This window comes from Moschus berezovskii, chromosome 9 (genome assembly GCF_049115385.1).
Source record: "Moschus berezovskii isolate FMDL1 chromosome 9, NW_MosBer_1.0, whole genome shotgun sequence".
Lineage (NCBI taxonomy): Eukaryota > Metazoa > Chordata > Mammalia > Artiodactyla > Moschidae > Moschus > Moschus berezovskii.
Genome location: NC_142468.1, coordinates 17,331,135 through 17,355,168, shown reverse-complemented (window position 1 = coordinate 17,355,168; position 24,034 = coordinate 17,331,135). Strand labels below are relative to the sequence as shown.

At 40.9% G+C, this 24,034-nt stretch overlaps 1 protein-coding gene across 2 annotated transcripts in view; it reads left to right on the top strand.

The window, feature by feature from the left end:
- The first annotated feature begins 1,301 nt into the window (after positions 1-1,301).
- YLPM1 (YLP motif containing 1) overlaps positions 1,302-24,034 on the top strand; it is a 63,712-nt gene continuing 40,979 nt past the window's right edge. For both annotated transcript variants that reach the window (XR_016038164.1, XM_055435657.2), the window contains exons 1-4: positions 1,302-2,366; positions 11,638-11,874; positions 13,163-13,342; positions 14,640-15,634. Coding sequence is in view for 1 of the 2 variants with exons in the window: in XM_055435657.2 (XP_055291632.1) it covers positions 1,491-2,366; positions 11,638-11,874; positions 13,163-13,342; positions 14,640-15,634 (2,288 nt within the window). In the remaining variant the exon portion in view is untranslated. The remainder of the gene's footprint in view (positions 2,367-11,637; positions 11,875-13,162; positions 13,343-14,639; positions 15,635-24,034) is intronic.

The window sequence follows — 24,034 nt, the reverse complement described above, 5'->3', positions numbered from 1 at the left end:
AACTAGAGAAAGCCTGCACACAGTGGGCCCCAAGGCAGCAAAAAAAAAAAAAAAAGGATATTGAAATTTATCACATTCTTTTTCTGCATCTAATGAGATGATTTTCTCATTAATCATGAAAATCTTTCTCCTTAAGATTTCAACTGAAAATATTAAAATTACAATTAAGTGGGTTTCTGAGTTGGGTAATGTTCTGTCTCTTGATCTGAACACAAGTGTGACTGGTTTGCGGAAATTCAGTAAGCTGTATGCATGATTTGTAAATTTAGTTATGTACTTTATATTTCAATAAAAATTAAAAGGCACACAGCTACATTTCTATTTGAGAATGAAAAGCTCTCTCTTCTGGAGGATACTTAGTTGCCCCACTTTCTACTCACCTTCACCTCCTAGGAGAGGTGAAGATCTGGGTTGTTAGGATAGAAGCAATGTCCAGTCTTTAAGTGGTGCACAGCTGACACATTGACACACTTAACCATCTCATACTTTTTTGTTTTGTTTTTCAGAATTCAGGGTGTATCAGTTTTGTTTTTCAGTGATTCATTCAAGCCAAAGGAGTTCCTGTTTAGTCTTACATGAGACTGGATTATTTTCTAAATCCAATCTAGTCCTCTCTGGACAATCTTGTTATCTGGCATTTACTCTCTTCCCCTTGGCTGATACTCTCCAACGTAAATTTTTCTGCATTGAATTATTCTAAAGAATTCCCTTTCTCGGCTTTTTTTTTTTTTTACAATACCTGCAGGAATTGGTGAAGATTTACATTCTGTCTTCAGAGTACATCTTCACAGATTTGTTCCCAATTGGATTTTTTGTTAGAACTGACTGAAGCCTATTCACTTAATTTGAGAACTGACATCTTTATACTTTTTCTTCTTTTCATTCAGAACCATGGTAAACCTCTCCATTATTTCAAGTCTAATTTTATTCCACTCAGATATGATTCGCTACGGTTCTGTAGTTTCCTTCATATAGATTCTACATATTTTTTAGTGTTAGTCCTACCTGCTTCACAGGTTTTTTTTTAATTTTATTGTTGTTGTTGTTGCGATCGTTGCTATTGTGAATGGAGCCTTTTTTTTTTTCTCCATTCAAAAATGAACCCGTAGAGCGATAGGATCTCTACCACCGTTTTCAGCGATGAGACTCTATGGTTCTACGGGAATCTTCTACTCGCCCCGACATTATCCTAACCGGAAGAAAGATGGCAACCGAGAGTCGCTGAGGACGGGGCCGCTCTATCTCGCCTTTGTTCTCCGCTCTGTGGCCACTGCGCAGGCGCAGTCGCGTTCATCCGTCCCCCCAACCTTCCCGGTCGCGGGCCCAGCTCGGTAGCGCCGGCGCACTGGCGCGCTCCGTTTACACGCTCCGGGGCCTGTAGGCGCCGCGAGTTCCGGCTGTCGCCGCCGCCGCCGCCGCCGCCGCTCCTGGAGGGTCGGTTGCGCCGAGTAACGGCGCCGGGACGAGCGCCGCGCCCTTCTTCTCCCGTGATGTACCCGAATTGGGGCCGCTATGGCGGGAGCAGCCACTACCCGCCGCCGCCGCCGGTCCCGCCGCCGCCTCCAGTGGCGCTTCCTGAGGCCTCGCCGGGGCCCGGGTACTCGAGCTCGACGACTCCCGCCGCCCCCTCCTCCTCCGGCTTCATGAGCTTCCGCGAGCAGCACTTGGCTCAGCTCCAGCAGCTGCAGCAGATGCACCAGAAGCAGATGCAGTGCGTGCTGCAGCCCCATCACCTCCCGCCACCCCCGCTGCCGCCCCCGCCGGGGATGCCGGGGGGCGGCTACGGGGACTGGCAGCCGCCGCCGCCGCCGATGCCCCCGCCGCCCGGGCCGGCGCTCAGCTATCAGAAGCAGCAGCAGTACAAACATCAGATGCTCCACCACCAACGAGACGGGCCTCCTGGTTTGGTTCCCATGGAGCTGGATTCCCCCCCGGAGTCGCCCCCGGTGCCGCCGGGGTCCTACATGCCTCCGTCTCAGTCCTACCTGCCCCCGCCTCAGCCGCCGCCCTCGTACTACCCTCCGGCCTCATCTCAGCCCTACCTGCCCCCCGCCCAGCCGTCCCCTTCCCAGTCCCCACCATCCCAGTCCTACCTGGCGCCCACCCCGTCCTACTCCTCCTCTTCGTCGTCCTCGCAGTCCTATATGAGCCATTCGCAGTCCTATTTGCCCTCTTCTCAGGCATCTCCTTCCCGCCCTTCCCAAGGCCATTCTAAATCCCAGCTGCTGGCCCCGCCACCGCCGTCCGCCCCTCCTGGGAATAAGACAACTGTCCAGCAAGAACCTTTGGAGAGTGGGGCCAAGAACAAGAGCGCTGAACAGCAGCAAGCTGCCCCTGAGCCAGACCCCTCTACGATGACTCCACAGGTAAGAAAGCTGCCCAGAGCTGAGTCTCTCACCCTAGAGGTCCCTAAGTCAGCTGGCCCTGGAGGCTATGCCTAGTGCTTGGCCTGATTCCCTCCCCCTCCCCCAACAAGAACGAGCAAATTTACACTCCAAAGGATTTCACAAAGTCAGTGATCTGACACCCCAGCTTTTTACTCCGCTAAACGTGGATTATTAGAAGAACAGTGTTTGAGTATGTTTCTAGACACCAGAGTAGTTGGGTGGATCAAGAGTTAGTTCCCAGATACATTCTTTGATTTCCTTTAACCAGCCTTTTAGGTTTTGTTGCTGTTGCAAAGGGCCTTCCCCCACAGTCGTAACTTAAAATAGTATTTGAGAGGCAGCGTAAAAAAAAGAAGCTTCTCAAAGGGCTGACACTTGAAATGAATATAAATCTTATGACCAGTTAGTTCCTTTAAAAGAAAGTTAAGGGCCACTGATAGCTGTCAATTTCCTGAGTTAATCTCAGCAAATGAAGGATGGAAATCTTGTTCTAATCAGGAACATCCTAATTGTGTTTATAGATATATATGCCATACCTAGGGAAGTCTACATATTTGACCTTTTTAGGAGTCTGTTGATCATTTCAGAAATTGACCCCATACATCCCTTTTCTCACTTCACTTAAAGATAGTTTTAAAGATTGGTTAAAGATATAACCAATTTGCTGCATTGCGTTATTGTTACCATTTACTCCAGAGTAACAGCTTTGGAATTTGGCCAAGCTGTAAAAAAAAAAAAATTTCATGACATCTCTCCATTCATGAAAGAGCCCTTCTCAACTTCTGTTTGAAGTGATGCTTCCATGTCAAAGATTGATAGAGTAGCAGTAATAAATGAATTCATTTCTTAGGAAAGAAGATGAAGTGGAAGAAATCATTTGTTTTGGTTTCTTAAAATAGACACTTTTAGCAATTCCTGAACTGAACTGAATCTACCTAGCTTCCCTAATGGAAAGAGAATCTTTTAATCTACAAGCTCAGATTTGCATATAAAAGATTTCCAAAAGATGGGAATGCAGTATTCTAATTTTACAGTGGTTTGGCATTAGAGATTAAGAAAAGAAATGAGTTGTTTTAAGTAAGTAATATGTTGTGCTTGGCACATTATCAGGAGAAAACAGCTGAGATGCTGGGGTAAAACAGTAGAGTGAGAGATTCTGTTCCCTTACACCAAATTAGTACTATCCCATCATGTTATTTCCTCAGATTCCTCTATTATAGAGACAGAATTTCTCCCCCTTTACCACCCGTCTCTGAAATTTCCAGGATTTTTGTTGTTGTTGTTGCCAAACATTCTCAGAGTTAGTCCAAGCCAAAATATGGCATTTATATTCTCATCTATGCTAGACTTTTTCTGACCTCTTAGAGAGACAGATGAATTGGGGTTTTTGGCAGTGGTCGGGCCGATCAAGCCGGTCCTTAATATGAACATGAACACTGCTTTTCGGCTTTTGCACCCTTGTCAATGGTGAACATCTTTAGTGCTTTGACTCTCTTTGGTGCCTCAAATTCTTTGATGACAGCCAGAAAGAAAGTGGTGGAAGATGAGATTTGAGAGGTGTGAATGGGTCAGAACAAGAAGGCCCTTGCTAAGCCTCTTAAGGTGTTTTTTTTTTAAACCTCTGTCTAGAATTTGTCCCAACTTCCTCAACCCTCTGATATCAGGCTGTCTATGAAGCCATGCCTCAGCTTACCTATATGGTTTGGTTCTGTTCTGTTCAGATTATAAGTCCCTTGCAGAAAGAGACTGTTTTACCTTTTTTTTTAATTTTTATTTTTATTTTTAATTGAAGGATAATTGCTTTATAATGTTGTGTTGGTTTCTGCCATACAGTAATGTGAATCAGCCATAAGTATACATATGTCCTCTCCCTCTTGAAATTCCCTCCCACCCCCCACCCCAACCCACCCCTCTAGGCTGTTGCAGAGCACTGGGTTGAGCTTCCTGTGTTATACAGTAACTTAGCACTAGCTATCTGTTCTACATATGATAATGTGTATATGATAAAGTGTGCCACTCTCAATTCATCCCACCCTCTCCTTCCCGTTCTGTGTCCAAAAGTCTCTTCTCCGTGTTCACCTTTTTATCCCTGTAGCACCTAGGACAGTGCCTTGCAAATTGTCAGCTTTCCACAAAGATGTGTTGAATACAGTACAAGAGCTGTCATGCTCTAGACTTAGGATACTTTGACTTATTAGATAACAAACATTTTCTTCATGACAGTGCCAATCTCTGACAATTAAGCCTTCTTTGTTGATTCATATTTTGTTTTTGGAGTATGTCATGAAAATTTTTTTTATGGTGAAAGATTTTAAATATGCACAAAAGGAGAGAAAATAGTATGATTCCCCCTCCCACCCCATACCCATCACTCAGATTCAACAAGTATCAAGATTTTGCCATGTATGCTTTACCTAGGCCTTTATTGTAGTTCTTGCGGAAATATTTTTACATGACTCTTAGATCTCACGTCATTTCATTCCTGCACTCTTAATTAAGTGACGTCTTTTTTTTAAAGACTTTTTTCTAAGGTAGACACACATTGTCACCCCTGACAAAATTATCAGGTTTCTATATATCACCTCATACTTGACCTGTTTACAATTCCCCTCTTGTCTCATCCTACTAATCAAAATAATTCCTTGATATTATCCATGCTAAAATTCCCAACTGGACTCAATGATGTTTTGAGGGCTTGTTGAGATTGGGATTCAGTTGAGGCATTTTTGGGCAGGATGATTTTGTTGTAGCACTGTATTGTGCATTGCAGGATGTTTAGCAGCCTCTCCCTGCTAGATGCCAGTAGCAGCACCTGGTTGTGAAAACCAAAAATATTTCTAGACATTGCCAAATGTCCTGGGGGCAAAATCACTCTCCCTTAAGAACACTTGATTTAGGTCAGTCTCTCCTATTCTCTTTTTCTGCTCCTGCCATTGATCTTGATGAAAAATCTATGTTGGTTTTCCTAGAGAATGTTCTACGTTCTGAATTTGTCTGTTGTCTCATGGTGCTGTTTGGCTTGTTCCTCTCTGTCTCCCATGTGTTTTGTAAACTAGACATTAACCATGAAACCCTCTTAGGTTTAAGTTCACCTTTTGGCAAGGGGACTTTGTAACCTAGGGAGTGCTGTGTACTTGTCCCATAGTGGTGCCAAGATTGCTAAGGGGGTGACAGTCCGGTTCCTCCGCTGTAAAGCTTCCCATAAATACCGCATCTAATGTTTCATCTAGTGGTTCATCCGTTGATGGTCTGTGAGTAAATCATTTCTTAGTTAGAGGTCACAGTATGGTGATTTCTTCTACATTTGCCACTCATAAACTAGGACTATTTGATTGGAAATGCAGTTAGCATGTAAAGGATAAATGCTTGATAGTCTTCCATTTAATTTCTAGTTTTCATCATAAAGTGTTGTTGATTTAATGGAATGTGATTTTTGAAGAATTAACTTTTCTCTGAGTTTAAAGGACTGGCTAGGTAAAATGCATAATGGTCTTTTATTTTTTCATGAATTATAAATTATTTTTTTATTCTCAAAACTTAGGTAAAATTGTTGACTTTGATTAGAGTTTTTAGTCATTATTTAATATTCAAATATTTGTTAACAACTGTGTGCCAGGAACTGCATTTAGTACTGGAGATGAGACGGTGATCAAAATAGGCAAGGAACCTGTTCTCATTGGATTTGTTCCAATGGGAGGAAAAGACATTTAAAAAGTATTTAAGAGAAGTGTAAAGTGCTGAGGAATTATAAAATATCACTAGACTATGCCAGAGGAATAAGAAAAGGTGAGCTTTCTTAAGTTCACCATTGTAGTCACAGTACCTTGCTCAGGATCTAACACATAGTAGATGAATAATAAATATTTTTCAAATGATTGAATATAGCCAGGAACTCTAACCTCATTGAAGAGATCTCCCTTTGCAAGTAGTATTTAAATGAAATCTGAAGAAGGGGTAGGAAATGACCAGATAGGAGTTCAAAGAATTAAATTTGGGCTTCCCTGGTGGCTCAGAGGTTAAAGCGTCTGCCTCCAATGCGGGAGACCTGGGTTCGATCCCTGGGTCGGGAAGATCCCCTGGAGAAGGAAACGGTAACCCACTCCAGTATTCTTGCCTGGAGAATCCCATGGACGGAGAAGCCTGGTAGGCTACAGTCCACGGGGTCGCAAAGAGTCGGACACGACTGAGCGACGGAACGGAACGGAACGGAAGGTTGACTGAAAGGTCAAGGTGAGACTTAAGGGTATTAGGAAGCCATTGAAGGGTTTTATATAGGCCATTGTGCCAGATTGGCCTTTTGAATGTTCATTCTGCTTTGGAGAGAGTGGAGTCAAAAAGAGCAAGAGTGATCTAGAGAGTGATCCAGGCAGGAGTTAACAGTGGCTTGGACTTGGATGGTGATGGAGAAGATGAAAAGAAGTGGAAAGACTGTAGAAATATTAGGTGCTAGAATCCAAGTGGAGATTGAGTGGTAGTGGAGAGGGTGGCATCAGGGGTGCTTCCTGGGTTTCTGAAATAGGAAACTGGGTAGATGATTGTTCCATATACTAATAGCCTACAGGAGAGGGAACAGCAGGTCTGAGGATGAAAGGAAAATGATGAGTTTAAGTTTTAGATTTACTGAGTTTAAGATCCGTGAGATAAAAGATTCCAAATGGAGATGTCCAGTTGGAAGTTAGTAGGTATGGGTTGGGATTCTAGAAGCCAGATCTGAGAGACATGATGGACTTGTGAGTCATCAGCATAAAAATGATACTTGAAGGCACAGACGTGGATGAGGTCTCCTGAGGAGTGTGTGTAGAGTAAGAATCAAGTTTAAAGGACATTGAGCCTAACCCTGCAGAGCTGCAGTATCTAAGGGAACCACTGGGAAGAGAGGCCAAATAAGTAGATGAAAAATTAGGACAGCGAAGTGCCACAGAAGTCGAGGAAGACTGTTTCCAGGAGGAGAGAGTAGTCAGCTGTGTCCCTGCTGAGAGGTCAAGCAACATGAAGACCGTGAGTTATCTTTTGCATTTACTGACATGCAGGTTATTGTTGACCTTGGCAGGAGCAGTTTCATAGTGACTGAAGCCATATTGCATTGATTTGAGGAGTGATGGAAGGTGAGGAAATGGGGATGGTGAGTATAGACAACTCTTTCAAGAAGTTTGACTGAAGGAGAGAGAGCATGTGGGCAGGAGCTGGAGGAAGAGGAAAGTAAAGGAGTTTTTGGTTTTTTCCCTAAAATGGGATGCAGATTATCTGGTGACCTTAATTCCTGGAAAAGAGTGTGAGCTTTAAAAATACTGAAAATAAATATATTTTAAGTAAATATTTAGAATGGAAATCCGTTTTACCAAGTCTCCTCTCCCTAAACCACTTGCCTTAGGATGTGGTGTTGAATATTTAGTGTTACAGGCATTTATCCTAATCAGCCTGGATAGGAAAGGCAGCCTTCCAGAATTAACCTTTAAAGCATCACATACATATACACATGTATTCATTCATTCATTCTCTGTCTCTCTGTTCCTCCTCGTTTATATTTCCCTACTCGGAGAATCACTCAGTACCTAGCTCCTTACTGTACTGGTAGCAAGTAGTCAGTAAGTACTTGCTGAATTAATTAGCATCCTCTTGGTAATGGTATTTGTGGTGAATACATCCTTACTTTTTAACTCCATTCAGTCTCTTTTTGAATGTGACATGTACTATGTTTTTCCTCTACGAATGACCTAACATCCTATATGAAATGGAGTTGTCTGATACAATGGGATATTCAGAAGAACTGGCTACTATTTCAGCTTCATTATCAAGTCCAGGCACGTTTTTATTCGTTTCTAAAATAGAGATAAAGCAGCCTTCTCTGGGATCACTGAGGACATTTCTGAATGATTTCATCATCATTCATTTGTAGAGCTTTAAAGATGTGCCAGAACCTCATCCTCGGGTTGAATCAGAACTGGGTTCTTCTTATTGGGTTCATATTAAATGGAAATAGACCTGCAGTGCATGTTGTCCGTAAACCAACAAGTACCTGAGCTCCTAACAAGGTTCTTAACCTTAGACTAGGTCTAAGACAAAGATAGAAAGCATGAAAATAAGGTTGGTGCAGATTGATAAAGAATCTAGACCTGAAGAATCTTCTTATCTATAGCCTCTGGCTTCTAGTTTTATGAAAGATGGTTTGCATCTTTGTATCTTTTGGTAATGCTTTCAAAGCAACTTTATAAAGGGAAACTTAACTTCTACTTGAAAGAGTTTATTAATTTTTTAAAGCTAAAAGATAAGCCTGTTTTTCAGTATTTTCATAGAATAATGGAAGGAAGTTGAAAATGTTTTAATACCACATTATTGTTGACTATCATGGCAGTGTGATATTTTTTTTCATGTTGGATAGTAAAAGTAATTATATTCCAGGAGCTGATGATTATGTGTATGATAATCAAAAAGAAAAAAATCTAGTTGTGACCCAGACTTCATGATGGAGTTAGTGAGATGGCATTTTTTCTTCTTAATGGATTGCAGCAAGTTTCAGGTCATAGAAATTAGTAGCCTAGAAGAGAAGTCTTTAGCTGATCGGCAGTCACTTACTGATATTCTGTGTGCTCCCGCAGTGTGCACCAGGTAGGATATGAGAAAAGCATGAGACATATCTCTCTGAAGAAAATTACATTCTGTGAATGAAAAAACAGGTAACAAAACAGTATGTTTAGTGAGAAAAGAATATAATGTATGTTTGCATATGGAAAATTAGAGAGGCTGTACAATAAAATAGTAACAATATAGGAAATTCTGGTTATCCAAAGATAATGAATCCCAGTGAATTCAAGTAAAATGAATCCATTTAACACAGAACCAAAAGTTTATTGTAAAAGTTAAAAAAAAAAACCCTTGATTTGGGACACAATCTTGAAAAATAAAGCTAAAAAATTGTAAAGAATAGCTGAATCTTAGAGTTTATAAAGAACAAAGGTTAGATCAGTTTTCTGTACAATAATTTTTGTGACAAAATTGTATGACAGCACTGTACTGTCATCATTTATTTTGTTTTTGGTTATGTTGAAAAAATATTTTAGGGATTCATACATTTTTCCAGGAAATGTTTTTCAGCCTTTGATATTCATGTCATTCTCTTTTGCAGTTCCTGTTATAAGAATTCTTTTTGGTTGTTAACTGGTAGTACTTGTGCCATCCTCCCCTATCGTTAATGAGTTCTGAAATTCTCCAATATCACTTTCATAAAATCCTGCATCTTTATAATTGTAATAGAAATATATGCTGTTGTTAATTATAGAAGTATATAGGGCAGTTCATTAGTGAATATTTTAGTGTTATGACAGCTTTTTTTTCCGCTTATACAACCTTGTAACCATGGGGAATTATATAACACTGGGAAAATGAAGATCCTATAGTTATTTCTGAGTGGTGAGTTTTTTAAGTTGATTTTAATTATTGTTTGTTTACTTGTTTGTAGTTGAGTCTCTTTATTTGCGGTATTTTATGTTTTATTAAGTTTTCAAGAACAACTGAATTAGTGAAATCTGAACCATTGCTCCTAGTTGGGAAATACAGGGTTAGGTGTCTGTGGGCCTTTGGTCATGTTGGTTGATTGCATCAACCAGTCAGTACATTACTTTGTTTCATATGTGTTTCTGCTTAGACACCTCATTTAGCGTACACTGTTGATTCATGAACATTGAACTCAACAGCCAAGGGCACTATAACACATGCCTGAAGGAAGCTTATCCAGTACAGTAAGGCACATCACAGTCTTCTTGCACTTAGGACACTAGATAACATTTCAGCACCGTGCTTGTGGGGGGTGGGGGGTGTGCATTTTAAACAGAAAAATCCTCAATAAAAAGTACAGAAATATGAAAAATGTGGCTTTAAAGAGACCTTGAAAAGAACACTCATTTACAGTACAAGAGCTAAACAAAAAGGCCAAGCATGGCCATTTTCTGCCTCAGCTGGGAACATGCAGTTCAGGTAACTCAAATTTTTGCCCATCTCTGAGTGTCCATAAATGACTGTGAAAGTTCCCTGAGTGTTGATTTTGGAGTTAGAGATAAATTTTAGCACATAGGCAAATTCACAAATACAGAATCCCTGAATAATGAGGATGGACTGTATCTTCTAATTTTTTTCCACATTAAACTTATTGTTGTAGTTTTTAGAAAGTGGAAGCACAAAATGAGCATACAGAAAATCAAATTACAGTAATATTTGGAAGACAGTGAAACTTTTAAAATATATAGAAAGCATTCTGAAACAGTGTATTTTCATTTATGCATATATCCCTTGGTATGGCAAGATTAATGATAACAGGGCTTCCCTGGTGGCTCATTGGTAAAGAATCTGCCTGCCAGTGTAGGAGACACAACTTCAGTCCCTGGTCTAGGTCAATCCCATGTGTCAACGGAACAGCTAAGCCTGTGCACCACAGCTGTTGAGACTGTGCTGTAGAGCCCGGGAGCCATAACTGCTGAGCCCATGCGCTTCAACTACTAGAGCCTGTGCTCCACGACCAGAGAAGTCACCACAGTGAGAGGCCCACGCACTGCAACTAGAGAAAAGCCCGCTTAGCAGCACAGACCCAGCACAGCCAAAAATAAACAAAATTAAAAGAAAAAGATTAATGATGCACATGGGGTTTAAAAGAGGGAAGGACAATGCAAAAGAGAACTCTGAGAAAGGAGGTAGGACTATTTGGTTATATTCGTTAATCACGAGACTGCTATGGATAAAACTGAACAAACTGAAAGGCAAGTTTAAAACAAGTAGCTGTGAATACTAGAAGGATTTACTCTGGTCGTTTATGAGAAAGACTGCTTTCACCTCCAAAAGCATGTTTTGTTGTTGTTTTTTTTTTTATGACGGTAGAGAAGTATATTGAATTAGTATATATGGTTTAACTTCAGTTCAGTCGCTCAGTCATGTCCGACTCTGTGACCCCATGAACTGCAGCACACCAGGCCTCCCTGTCCATCACCAACTCCTAGAGTTTACCCAAACTCACGTCCATTGAGTCGGTGATGCCATCCAACCATCTCATCCTCTGTCGTCCCCTTCTCCTGGTTTAATTATATACATTTGGGGGGAAAAAATGGAAAGATCTTGTTTATTTGCCTTTTTCAGTTCAGCTTTTCCTTTTATTATGCATAAGTACATGAACACAGACACTAATGTAGCTGTCTGTCAAAACCAAATTGCAGATATACAGGATTGTCAATTAAAATTCTTAAAAAAAAAATGGTTTCTGTTGTAGGAACAGCAGCAGTATTGGTATCGACAGCACCTGCTTAGTTTGCAGCAGAGGACAAAAGTGCATTTGCCGGGACACAAAAAGGGTCCTGTTGTAGCAAAGGATGCAGCTGAGCCAGTGAAAGAAGAAGTTACTGTACCTACCACCAGCCAAGTACCAGAACCCTCTGCATCTGAGGAGCCCCCATTACCACCCACTAATGAAGATGTAGCACCTCCTCTCCCACCTGAGGAGCCCCAGGTAACCATGAAATTAATTACTTGGTATTTTTAAATTGTTCAGCCTTTTTTTCTGATTCTCATATATATATATATATACACACACACATACATATATGTATGCATATATATACCTTTGTTTTAAATGGATATATTTTTTTCATTTTTTTTAAGTGCATGTAAAATTTCTTTTGTGGAATAATCAGATGTGTGCCTTAAGAGATTTAGAAAAGAACATTTTTTTCATGGTTTAAGTGAAATTGAAGAATTAGACACTCTTCTGAATTGAGTATCTGTAAGCACTAAAGGGATGCTGGGGTGGATGTTTTCATGTTGATGGCACAGGGCAATAATTTAAGAGATTCAGCTTTATTATCAAACTGCCTGGGCTGTAGTCCAGGCACTACTACTTACTGGTGGTGACTCTGAGCAACTTAGTTAACCATTTTATGCTTCAATATCCTCATCTAAAAAATGGGCATATTTAAATTGTAGCTTTCGAGCCATTGAAGCATTAAATGTGATAATCCTTGAAGCTTAACCTACTGACTGGCACATGGAAAGTCCTCACATTGGTCCAAAGGTCATTGTTCTCTCAAGAGCCTTATGTGGAAACATTAATGAAACATAATGATTACACTGTAGTCAGCTGGTGAAAAGTGACTGACTAACGGTGAAAGAGAGGTTTCTCATGATAGTGGAAAGGACACTGACTGTGGATTACTTTGTGCTGGGGAAATGGTTATCCTATTTAGGAACAGTGAGGTGATTATTCTAGCAAAGACTGGGATTTGTAAATTCCTTTGTGGTAGTATTCATGATCAGAGGATAAGACACTAAGATTTTAACAGAACTAAGTATTTTATCTAAAGATAGAATAGCTTTTCTCAGCCAGAGTTGCAGGGATTTTGGACTTCATGATACCATACTGCTGCTGCTGCTAAGTCGCTTCAGTCGTGTCTGACTCTGTGTGACCCCATAGATAGCAGCCCACCAGGCTCCGCCATCCCTGGGATTCTCCAGGCAAGAACACTGGAGTGGGTTGCCATTTCCTTCTCCAATGCATGAAAGTGAAAAGTGAAAGTGAAGTCACTCAGTCGTGTCCGACCCTCAGAGACCCCATGGACTGCAGCCCATCAGGCTCCTCCGTCCATGGGATTTTCCAGGCAAGAGTCCTGGAGTGGGTTGCCATTGCCTTCTCCTGATATCATACTCTTATAGCATAATACTTTTATTACATATTCAGGTTTCTTGTAACTTGGTTGCTGTTTGTGACTTAGAATAAAGCATATCCCGTCTTTCACCTTCAGTCTGAAGACCCGGAAGAAGATGCCAGGTTAAAGCAGTTGCAGGCTGCAGCCGCACACTGGCAGCAGCACCAGCAGCATCGAGTTGGCTTCCAGTACCAGGGAATAATGCAGAAGCACACTCAGCTCCAGCAGATCCTGCAGCAGTACCAGCAGGTTATACAGCATCCGCCACACATCCAGGTGAGAGCTTCCCCCACGGACATGTGGGAAGTTGTCCCAGATGTTTAAAGGATTTGTTTGTTATGAAAGAGATTTAAGTGTGACAAAGGAAAAGTATCAGATGTTCCCTCTGGAGTGCCCAAGCAGTTATTTGTCACATTTGTCTCCTGTGGTTTTTAAAAGATAACACACTGCTGTCTGTAAAATAGGTAAACACTAAGGACTTAGCGTAGAGCACGGGAAATTATATTCACTATCTTATAGTAACCTATAATGGAAAAGATTTTGAAAAAGAGTGTGTGTGTATAGCTGTGCGCCTGATACACAGTATCGTTAATTAACTATACTTACAGGGAATTCCCTGGCTGTCCAGTGGTTAGGACTCTGAGCTTTCACTGCTGAGAGTGTAGATTCAGTTCCTGGTCAGGTAACTAAGGTCCTGCAAGCTGTGCAGACTGCCCCCCCCAAAATAAACAAAATTAAAGAGAAAAGAACCAGAACTTCCTATGTTGCGTCAAGTTAACCTGTGTTTTGCCTAAAAAATATGACAAAAATCTACCAATAAGATCAAAGCAACCACCCCAGAAAGCCTATGCAAATACACCACAAAAGATGAAGTGACTTAGATCCTTGTATGTCTTGTATCTTTGAGGTATAAACTTATGTCTATAACAGATCATTTTCAGTAATAATATTAAAATGATCCATAGTAATATTAAAAACTTGAAAAATACTGCTGAGATGGGTGTTTGCTTTAGTGATTAGTTGATTTGTTTTTAAGCATATCCTTTTATTTTTTTTAATTATTTTTGGCTATGCTGGGTCTTTGTTGCTGCGTGGGCTTTCTCTAGTTGCAGAGGACGGAGGCTATTCTAGCTGCGATGCATGGGCTTCTCATTGTGGCTTCTCTTGTTGTAGAGCACAGGCTCTAGGCGCATAGGTTTCAGTAGTTGCAGCATGAGGGCTCAGTAGTTGTGGCACATGGGCTTTGTTGTGGGCATGTGGGATCTTCCCCAACCAGGGATCAAGCTCGGGTCCCCTGCATTGGTAGGCAGATTTCTTACCCACTGTGCCACCAGGGAAGTCCACAGTTGTTGTTGTTTTTTTTCCGACTCTGTGATAACTTACATAATAAGTTAAAAGGAGAAAGGTGAATGGTCATTATTGAAGGGATTTAGCAAGCTTGTCCTTAGCCTTCCTTAGTCTTGTGCTCGGAGTTCCTGAGGCTTCAACCGCCCTTGACTCCTTGATATTTCAGCTTAAAATTACTTCTCTTCTGTGAATGTCTTAGCAGTCATTTGCATCCCTCTGCTTGTAGACCATGTCCGTGGACGTGCAGCTGCGGCACTACGAGATGCAGCAGCAGCAGTTCCAACACCTCTACCAAGAATGGGAGCGGGAGTTTCAGCTGTGGGAGGAGCAGCTCCACTCCTACCCTCACAAAGACCAGCTCCAGGAGTACGAGAAACAGTGGAAAACGTGGCAGGGACACATGAAAGCCACGCAGACCTATCTCCAGGACAAAGTCAGCGCACTTCAGAGCGTGAAGAACCAGTACATGGGGAACGTGTCCATGCCGCCCCCGTTTGTCCCCTATTCTCAGATGCCCCCGCCCCCGCCGACGATGCCCCCGCCGGTACTGCCACCGTCGCTGCCGCCGCCGGTGATGCCCCCCGCCCTGCCAACGTCAGTTCCCCCACCTGGCATGCCCCCACCTGTGATGCCGCCGTCTCTGCCGAGCTCTGTGCCCCCACCCGTGATGCCTCCGTCTCTCTCCTCCGCGGGGCCGCCGCCCGTCCTCCCCCCGCCTTCCCTGTCCTCGGCCGGGCCACCGCCCGTCCTTCCACCGCCTTCTCTGTCTTCCACCGCACCTCCCCCTGTCATGCCCCTCGCCCCGCTCTCTTCAGCCACACCTCCTCCAGGAATCCCTCCCCCCGGAGTTCCCCAGGGGATGCCTCCTCCGTTGACAGCAGCCCCAGTTCCACCCGCCTCCAGCTCTCAGAACTCACAAGTTCCCGAGAAACCTCGACCAGCGCTGCTGCCCACCCCTGTGTCTTTTGGTTCAGCCCCACCCTCGGTTTACCATCCTCCCCTGCAGTCAGCCCTTGGCCCATCAGACCAAGTGAATTCCAAAGCTCCTCTGAGCAAGTCTACTCTGCCGTACAGTTCGTTCTCATCCGAGCAAGGACTTGGGGAGTCTTCAGCTGCTCCATCTCAGCCACTCACCGCCATCAAGGATATGCCAGGGAGGTCAGGTGGACTACTTCCAGATCCTCCTAGAAGCAGCTACTTGGAAGGTCCAAGAGGCCCAAGGTAGGTCTGCCTTTTTTTGGGGGGAAGGGATGGGAAGTGGTGGGGGGTGGATGGTGGCTGTTTTGCTGGTGTAGGTTGAGTAGGCTTTTACATTCTCTTTGTACTTTTATGTATATTCCGGATTAACAATGAATAATGTTAGTATTGTTCACTCTTTAGACATGGCATAATGAAATCTAGAAATGGCAACATACCCCCTTTCCTTGATGTCACTGCTTTTATCCTACATGTAGAGATTTTATTCCAGAATGAATGTAGTGGTTTTAAAGTAATGCTTACCAATTTCTTAGTGACTTTGACTTTAAGCTTCAAAATCATTATTTATTGATTGATCTTTTTTTACTCTGTTGATTTGACAAATAACTGGATTGGTAACTTCTTTTTGTGAGATGATACGCTAGCTGTTAGAGATAAAAATAAATAAGTATTTAGTGAAATAGGCAGTGAAATTTAAGGGTAAACAGAACTTTTATCCATTTGTTCAGCAAATATTTATTAAGTTTCTGCTCTGTGCTTCTAGCAGTGAATATAACATAACAGATAAAATATCTGCCCCCGTGGTACTTTTATCCTTCATATTTTCCTCTATTTAGGAGATGTTTTTCTCTTGTCTGAACCACATTTTTATTTAGAAAAGCACAAAAAATATTTACCAGTAGTTTCTAAATTTTTTCTTTTACCTTTTAAAAGGGGTTAAATTTATTTTTCCAAATTTGTAGAAATATTTTTCTCCAAAGTTGGCCTAAATGATAATTTTCTTTAAAAACATTTTCAATCAGAATTTTTTCCAGTTGTAAATTGTACTGGAAATATATACTCCTTACACAAAATTTAGACAGAATAGGAAAGTATTGAAAAAAGTAAATGTCACCTAATTCTACCATCTGGAGATAATTTTTAAAACATATGTCATAAAAAATTGAATCATACTAAGTATATTATTTTGTAACTTGATTTTTCACTTATCAGTATTGGTTAGTTTTCCATCTCAGTGTCGATGGATCTACATTACCTAAATTCAATATTTGGAAACAAAATATGTTTTTTATTTATTCCCCAAGTTTATATTCAGAAAACAAAACTCCATCCAAAAATGAAAGCTAATTAGAGGCAATTGACATGAATTCCTCTGAGTACCAGAAGTCTGCTCAGAAGCGTTACATATATTATCCCATGGAGTCTTCCTGATAACCTGTGAACTTGACAGGTTTATCCCTACATTTACCCTTTGCAAACTAGGGCTGGAGAGGATTGGGTGTCTTGCTCAGGATCATGAAGTGGTGGAAGCGGTGAACCTGCATCCCCCAGCGGGGCTGAGTTCAAGAGGGTCCCAAGAGCAAGAGCGCTAGTTAAGCCCTGTGTGTAATGCTTGAGTCAGTGATGTTCATCTTGTCAGTGATCAAATGAAAGTGCATTTGTAGTCTTGGTTTATTTGGCATGTGCTTCATCTTCATTTGAATTCCTGCTTAACTCCTGGATTGAGAGCATGACCTTTTAGATCTGGTAACTGACTTGCTGTATGACATTCTTGAAACCTATGTTGTTCAATACAACATAGATTTCCTGCTCCCTTTCTTTCTGGCATAATAATGTTTTCTCTCTTCTGCCTACCTAAATCTTGATTTTGTAAATTTAGGACCTGTTTTAAGTTTTTTCCTGCCTTAAGGTATAGTTAATAATTTCAGCGCTAGGAGGATCTTAGCAATTATCTAGTGCAGTTTTCCCTCTTTAGCAACTCACCTTGATGTTGCGTTTTAGTTTGTCATCCTGGGTCTTGCACATGTTACCTTATTTGTTCTTCTCCGTCAACTTATGAAGTAAATGGGTAAAGGGAGCTGAGATTTGGAGAGGTTACAAATAAATGTCCCTGGATGTCACAGCAAATAAATGGTTGAGGTGGGTTAGAATCCAAGGCTTTCTGATCCACGGTTAAGTCCTTTGCTCTTTCTGTGACAGGCAGTTGATGGACTCCACTTCAGTGTTGCCACTGCAATAAGCAGCACTGCCCTATACAGTTTTATAGAAATTTTATTTCTTACACTGAGCATAAATATGTTACCGTGACTTCTAAGTGTTGTTTCTAGATCTGCCTGTGTGGGGCAATACATAGTGAATTATCCTGTTCTTCAGTGTGTACCTACCATTGTTTAAAGACCATCTTCTTGTCTCTGAGCACTGGCCTTACCCATTCTGCTCTGCCATCATACAAGCTGAAGTTCTGTTCTTTTCACACCAGCATTGGTTCTAGCCTTCTCCTGCTATAATGTTCATGGTCCCTAGCTTTCTCCTGCTTTATTGTTTATGGTCCTTTGAAGAGCTTTTGGTTTGTCAGTCTGCTCCAGGATGAATACTTACTTCAGATGGAGCAGACCATAGGCCTGTTACTAACTTTGACATAAAGAATGTACTTATATATAGCTGAACATACTGCTTTTTTTGTGGGGGGGGCTTCAGTACTCTCATGATGTTGACTCGTGTTCAGTGTAACATCAGTTTGACCTCCTAGGTCTTTTTCATCTTACTGTTATAAAACCAGTTCTCTCTCATCTGAACTTGTACAGTTTTTTGTCTTTTTTTTTTTTTTTCTAAGACTTTACATTTTATCTAGTTCCGTTTGGGTCTCCCTTCCAGTCTGCTGAAATCTTGTTGAATGGAGGTTACATTGCTTTTAGGTATGAGATACCCTTTCCCAGCTCTTTTCCACCTGCAGCTTTGATAGAGTGGCATTTTTTGTCTCTGAATTAGATGCTGCTCACATTTTTTACCTTATCCTGCTCACAGTTTTCTGAAAAATCTGGATTTAGACTGCTTTCTAAAAACTGAAGGTTTACAAGAAGTCAAGTAACATAACTGCATTATATGTAAATAGCATACCACATTGTTGAGCATCTGAGGCAGCTTTTTGAAACTGTATATACGTGTATGTATCATTGAATTCAACAAGTCTTATAGAAGACTACCCCTGCTCCAGTAAACTGTCATGTTAGTGGATGTTGGTTCCAAGAGTCTTTTAGTTTCAGTAATAAAACTTTTTTATTGAAGAGTAACATACAGAGATGTACACAATCATGAGTGTATATCTTAGTAAATTTTCATGAATAGCTAGGCCCATGTTATCACTACTCAGATCAAGAAATAGAAATTAATAGTGTCTGATGCAGTCTCAAAAACAACAGAATGATCTCTGTTCGTTTCCAAGGCAAATCATTCAATATCATGGTAATCCAAGTCTATGCCCCAACCAGTAATGCTGAAGAAGCTGAAGTTGAACAGTTCTATGAAGACCTTCCAGACATTCTAGAACTAACACCCCAAAAAGATGTCCTTTTCATTATAGGGGACTGGAATGCAAAAGTAGGAAGTCAAGAAACACCTGTAGTAACAGGCAAATTTGGCCTTGGAGTACCGAATGAAGCAGGGTAAAGGCTAATAGAGTTTTGCCAAGCGAAGGCACTGGTCATAGCAAACACTTCTTCCAACAACACAAGAGAAGGCTCTACACCTGGACATCACCAGATAGTCAATACTGAAATCAGATTGATTGTATTGTTTGCAGCCAAAGATGGAGAAGCTCTATACAGTCAGCAAGAACAAAACCGGGAGCTGATTGTGACTCAGATTATGAACTCCTTATTGCCAAATTCAGATGTAAATTGAAGAAAGTAGGGAAAACCACTAGACCATTCAGGTGTGACCTAAATCAAATCCCTCACGATTATACAGTGGAAGTGAGAAATAGATTCAGGGGATTAGATCTGATAGAGTGCCTGAAGAACTATGGATGGAGGTCTGTGACATTGTACAGGAGACAGGGATCAAGACCATCCCCAAGAAAAAGAATGCAAAAAAGCAAAATGTCTGTCTGAGGAGGCCTTACAAATAGCTGTGAAAAGAAGAGAGGAGAAAAGGAAAGATATACCCTTTTGAATGCAAGTTCCAAAGAATAGCATGGAGAGATAAGAAAACCTTCCTCAGTGATCAGTGCAAAGAAATAGAGGAAAACAATAGAATGGGAAAGACTAGAGATCTCTTCAAGATAATTAGGGGTACTAAGGAAACTTTTCATGCAAAGATGGGCTCAATAAAGGACAGAAATGGTATGGACCTAACAGAAGCAGAAGATAGTAAGAAGAGGTGACAACAATACACAGAACTATACAAAAAAGATCTTCACGACCCAGATAATCACAATGGTATGATCTCTCACCTAGAGCCAGACAGCCTGGACTGTGAAGTCAAGTGGGCCTTAGGAAGCATCACTACGAACAAAGCTAGTAGAGGTGATGGAATTCCAGTTGAGCTATTTCAAATCCTAAAAGATGATGCTATGAAAGCGCTGCACTCAATATGCCACCTAATTTGGAAAACTCAGCAGTGGCCACAGAACTGGAAAAGGTCAGTTTTCATTCCAGTCCCAAAGAAAGGCAATGCCAAAGAATGCTCAAACTACCACACAATTGCACTCATCTCACACTCTAGTAAAGTAATACTGAAAATTCTCCAAGCCAGGCATCAGCAGTATGTGAACCGTGAACTTCCAGATGTAAAGGCAGAGGAACCAGAGATCAAATTCCCGACATTTGTTGGATTATTGAAAAAGCAAGAGAGTTCCAGAAAAACATCTATTTCTGCTTTATTGACTATGCCAAAGCCTTTGACTGTGTGGATCACCACAAACTGGAAAGAGATGGGAATCCCAGACCACCTGACCTGCCTCTTGAGAAACCTGTATGCAGGTCAGAAAGCAACAGTCAGAACTGGACATGGAACATGTTGTTCCAACCTGGTTCCAAATAGGAAAAGGAGTATGTCAAGACTGTATATTGTCACCCTGCTTATTTAACTTACATGCAGAGTACATCATGAGAAATGCTGGGCTGGAGGAAGCACAAGCTGGAATTAAGATTGCCAGGAGAAATATCAATAACCTCAGATATGCAGATGACACCACCCTTATGGCAGAAAGTGAAGAACTAAAGAGCCTCTTGATGAAAGTGAAAGAGGAGAGTGAAAAAGTTGGCTTAAAGCTTAACATTCAGAAAACTAAGATCATGGCATCTGGTCCCATCACTTCATGGCAAGTAGATGGGGAAGCAGTGGAAATAGTGGCTGACTTGATTTTTTGGAGTTCCAAAGTCACTGCAGGTGGTGACTTCAGCCATGAAATTAAAAGATGCTTACTCCTTGGAAGAAAAGTTATGACCAACCTAGACAGCATATTAAAAAACAGAGACATTACTTTAACAACCAAGGTCCGTCTAGTCAAGGCTATGGTTTTTCCAGTAGTCGTGTATGGATGTGAGTTGAACTGTAAAGAAAGCTGAGCACCGAAGAATTCATGCATTTGAACTGTGGTGTTGGAGAAGACTCTTGAGAGTCCCTTGGGTTGCAGGGAGGTCATACCAGTACATCCTAAAGGAGATCAGTCCTGAATATTCATTGGAAGGACTGATGTTGAAGCTGAAACTCCAATAGTTTGGCCACCTGATGTGAAGTGACTCATTTGAAAAGACCCTGATGGTGGGAAAGATTGAGGGCAGGAGGAGAAGGGGATGACAGAGGATGAGATGGTTGGATGGCATCACTGACTCAATGGACATGAGTTTGGGTAAACTCCGGGAGTTGGTGATGGACAGGGAAGCCTGGCGTGCTGCAGTCCACGGGGTTGCAAAGAGTTGGACCAGACTGAGCGTCTGAACTGAACTGAGAAGTCTTGCTCATGCCCCTTCCCATTTTTCCTTATCCCAAGGTAACCACTATACCAACTTTTTACGTGGTAGGTTATTTTTGCCTATTTCTGAACTTTTGTATTTTGGTAAGTGGACTCATGCTGTATATGCTCTTTTAAGTCTGGCTTCTTTTACTTGACGTGTTACTGTGAGATTCATCAGTGTTGTGCGTTCTCATTCCTGTGCAGTATTTTATTGTATGAACACAGCAGTCTGTTTATCTACTCTGATGGTCATTTAAGGTTTTGGCATAACACTGCATTGTTTCTTTGATGCTATATGTGTCCCTTTAGATATGCACATGTGTATGTGTGCATGTGTGTTTGTACTTAATTTTGTTTAGATGTATACACCAAGGATTAGAATTGCTTTGTCATAGGAGTATGAATAATATTGTACTTTGATAAACGTGGTCAGTGTTCCAAAGTGGTTGTGTCAGCTTATACTCTCATCATCAGTGTTTCTATACGGCAGTTTTTTTATACCCTCATCAACACTTGGTGTCATTGAACTTTAAAATTTTAGCAGTCTTGGTGGGTGTCTAGTGACACTGTAGTATGGATTTAGTTTATATTTCCCTGATGATGAATGAAATTGACTTCTGTTCTATTTGATTATCATTCAGTTGGATGTCCTCTTTTGTGAAATGCTGGTTCAAGTCTTTTCCCTGTTTTTCTGTTGGGTTATGTTTTTCTCCTTTCTGGTTTGCAGGAGTTCTTTATTAGACTGGGTATCAGTTCCTTGTATGTCCTGTGTCTGAATGGTCTTGGCTGTTTCTCACTCAGCCACACTTTTGCATTCTTGTCCGTCAGGATACTGGAAACGCAGTAGTCTTCACTGTGCCATCTAGATGGTCCAGTGGAAGGAACCTTTTTATATTTTTTAATTTAAAAGTAACTTTATAAATAACTTACGGAAGTAAGAATACAGGGATAAGGAAAACAACTTACTGGAAATTTTAATAAAACTTTAAAAGAATAAAAATCCTTGCATCAAGTTAACTTTGGCACACAAACATTATAGAAGATGAAATAATTCTGTCATGTATTCTTTTAGCAAAGCAAAATGGTCTAGGTTCTTGCCAATGATACATGAAGAAGTCTTTTTCTGTTTAATAGCTGGATGACAATGCCATATTTCCTTTCTGTCCTTAGAAATATATTGTTTACTTATCCTCTCTTGAGTTTGAGAATATTCATCTAGAATATTGTCATCCAAGGACTCTTAAGAGATTTGCTTGTATGATTAATTTCACATTTTTATTAGAACCTAGAGTATAGCTGTCTCTGCATTTATTTAATTCATCTACTAATTTTGACACAACTTTCTCTGACACTTTTCTTTGTCAGGATATGAAAATTTCTCAATTCTCAATTGTGCTCAATGAAGCCTAAAAGCAGACTGCAATATTTTGGGCAATACAGGAGGGGTGACAGCTTATTTCACAATTCTGTCATTCTTTTGTTGTCTTCATATTTTAACCTTTAGCACAGTTGGGGGTAATTGATAAGCAATGATGAATAATAATGAATTCTAGGATAAGAAAATCACAAAAATTTCATTATATAGAAAAAAATGTCACTGAAGATCCCATAATATATCTTAGATTTATGAAAGAATTCAATTAACCTATATGGTAATTGCAAGATAAGCTTTGTTCTGTTTTTCAAAAGGTGAATTTTCTCTCTTTTCTTAGGAAGGTCTGTAAAAGTCATGAACTATCAATCCTTAAAAACAGAACTGTTTAAAAAAAATTTAAAAACTAAAATTGGATCCAGTGAGCCAAAATGAACCCTAAGAGTTAGTGGTATCTTTTGATTAATAGATCTTCTTGGTTTTTTAATTTAGTAGTCTAATTTACTGATCCTTTCTTTGTGATTTGTGCTTTTTCATGTCCTGTTTAAGAAATCTGTGCTTACTCCAAGGTCATAAATATGTTATTGTTGTTTGTCTTTTATTATTTTACCTTTTATTTTAAAATCAACAATCCCTATAGAATTGATTTTTTTTTTTCTTTGTTAACATATGGTATGAGGCAGGGTATAAAGTTCATTGTTTTCCATATGGCTATCAAGTTGACCCCAGTACCATCTATTGAAAAAAAGCATCCTTTTCTTACTACTTTGCAGTGTCTCCTTCATCATAAGTAAATATATGTGTGGATTTGTCTGTGAACTCTCTTTCTTTGGTTTGTTTGTCTGTCCTTCCACCAGTGTCATATAGTTTTAATTTCTATAGCTTCATAATGAATCCTGATATCTCTTAGTGTAAGTCCTCCAATTCTGTGTTTCTAGATCAGGGGTGCGGAGAAGGCAATGGCAAGCCACTCCAGTACTCTTGCCTAGAAAATCCCATGGATGGAGGAACCTGGTAGGCTGCAGTCCATTGGGTCACTAGGGGTCAGACACGACTGAGTGACTTCACTTTCACTTTTCACTTCCACACATTGGAGAAGGAAATGGCAACCCACTCTAGTGTTCTTGCCTGGAGAATCCCAGGGACGGGGGAGCCTGGTGGGCTTCCGTCTATGGGGTCACACAGAGTCGGACACGACTGAAGTGACTTAGCAACAGCAGTAGCAGTAGCAGCAGATCAGGGGTGACCAAACTGTTTCTATAAAGGGCCAGATGGTAAATGTTTTTAGGCTTTGTGGGCCATATTTAGTCTCTTT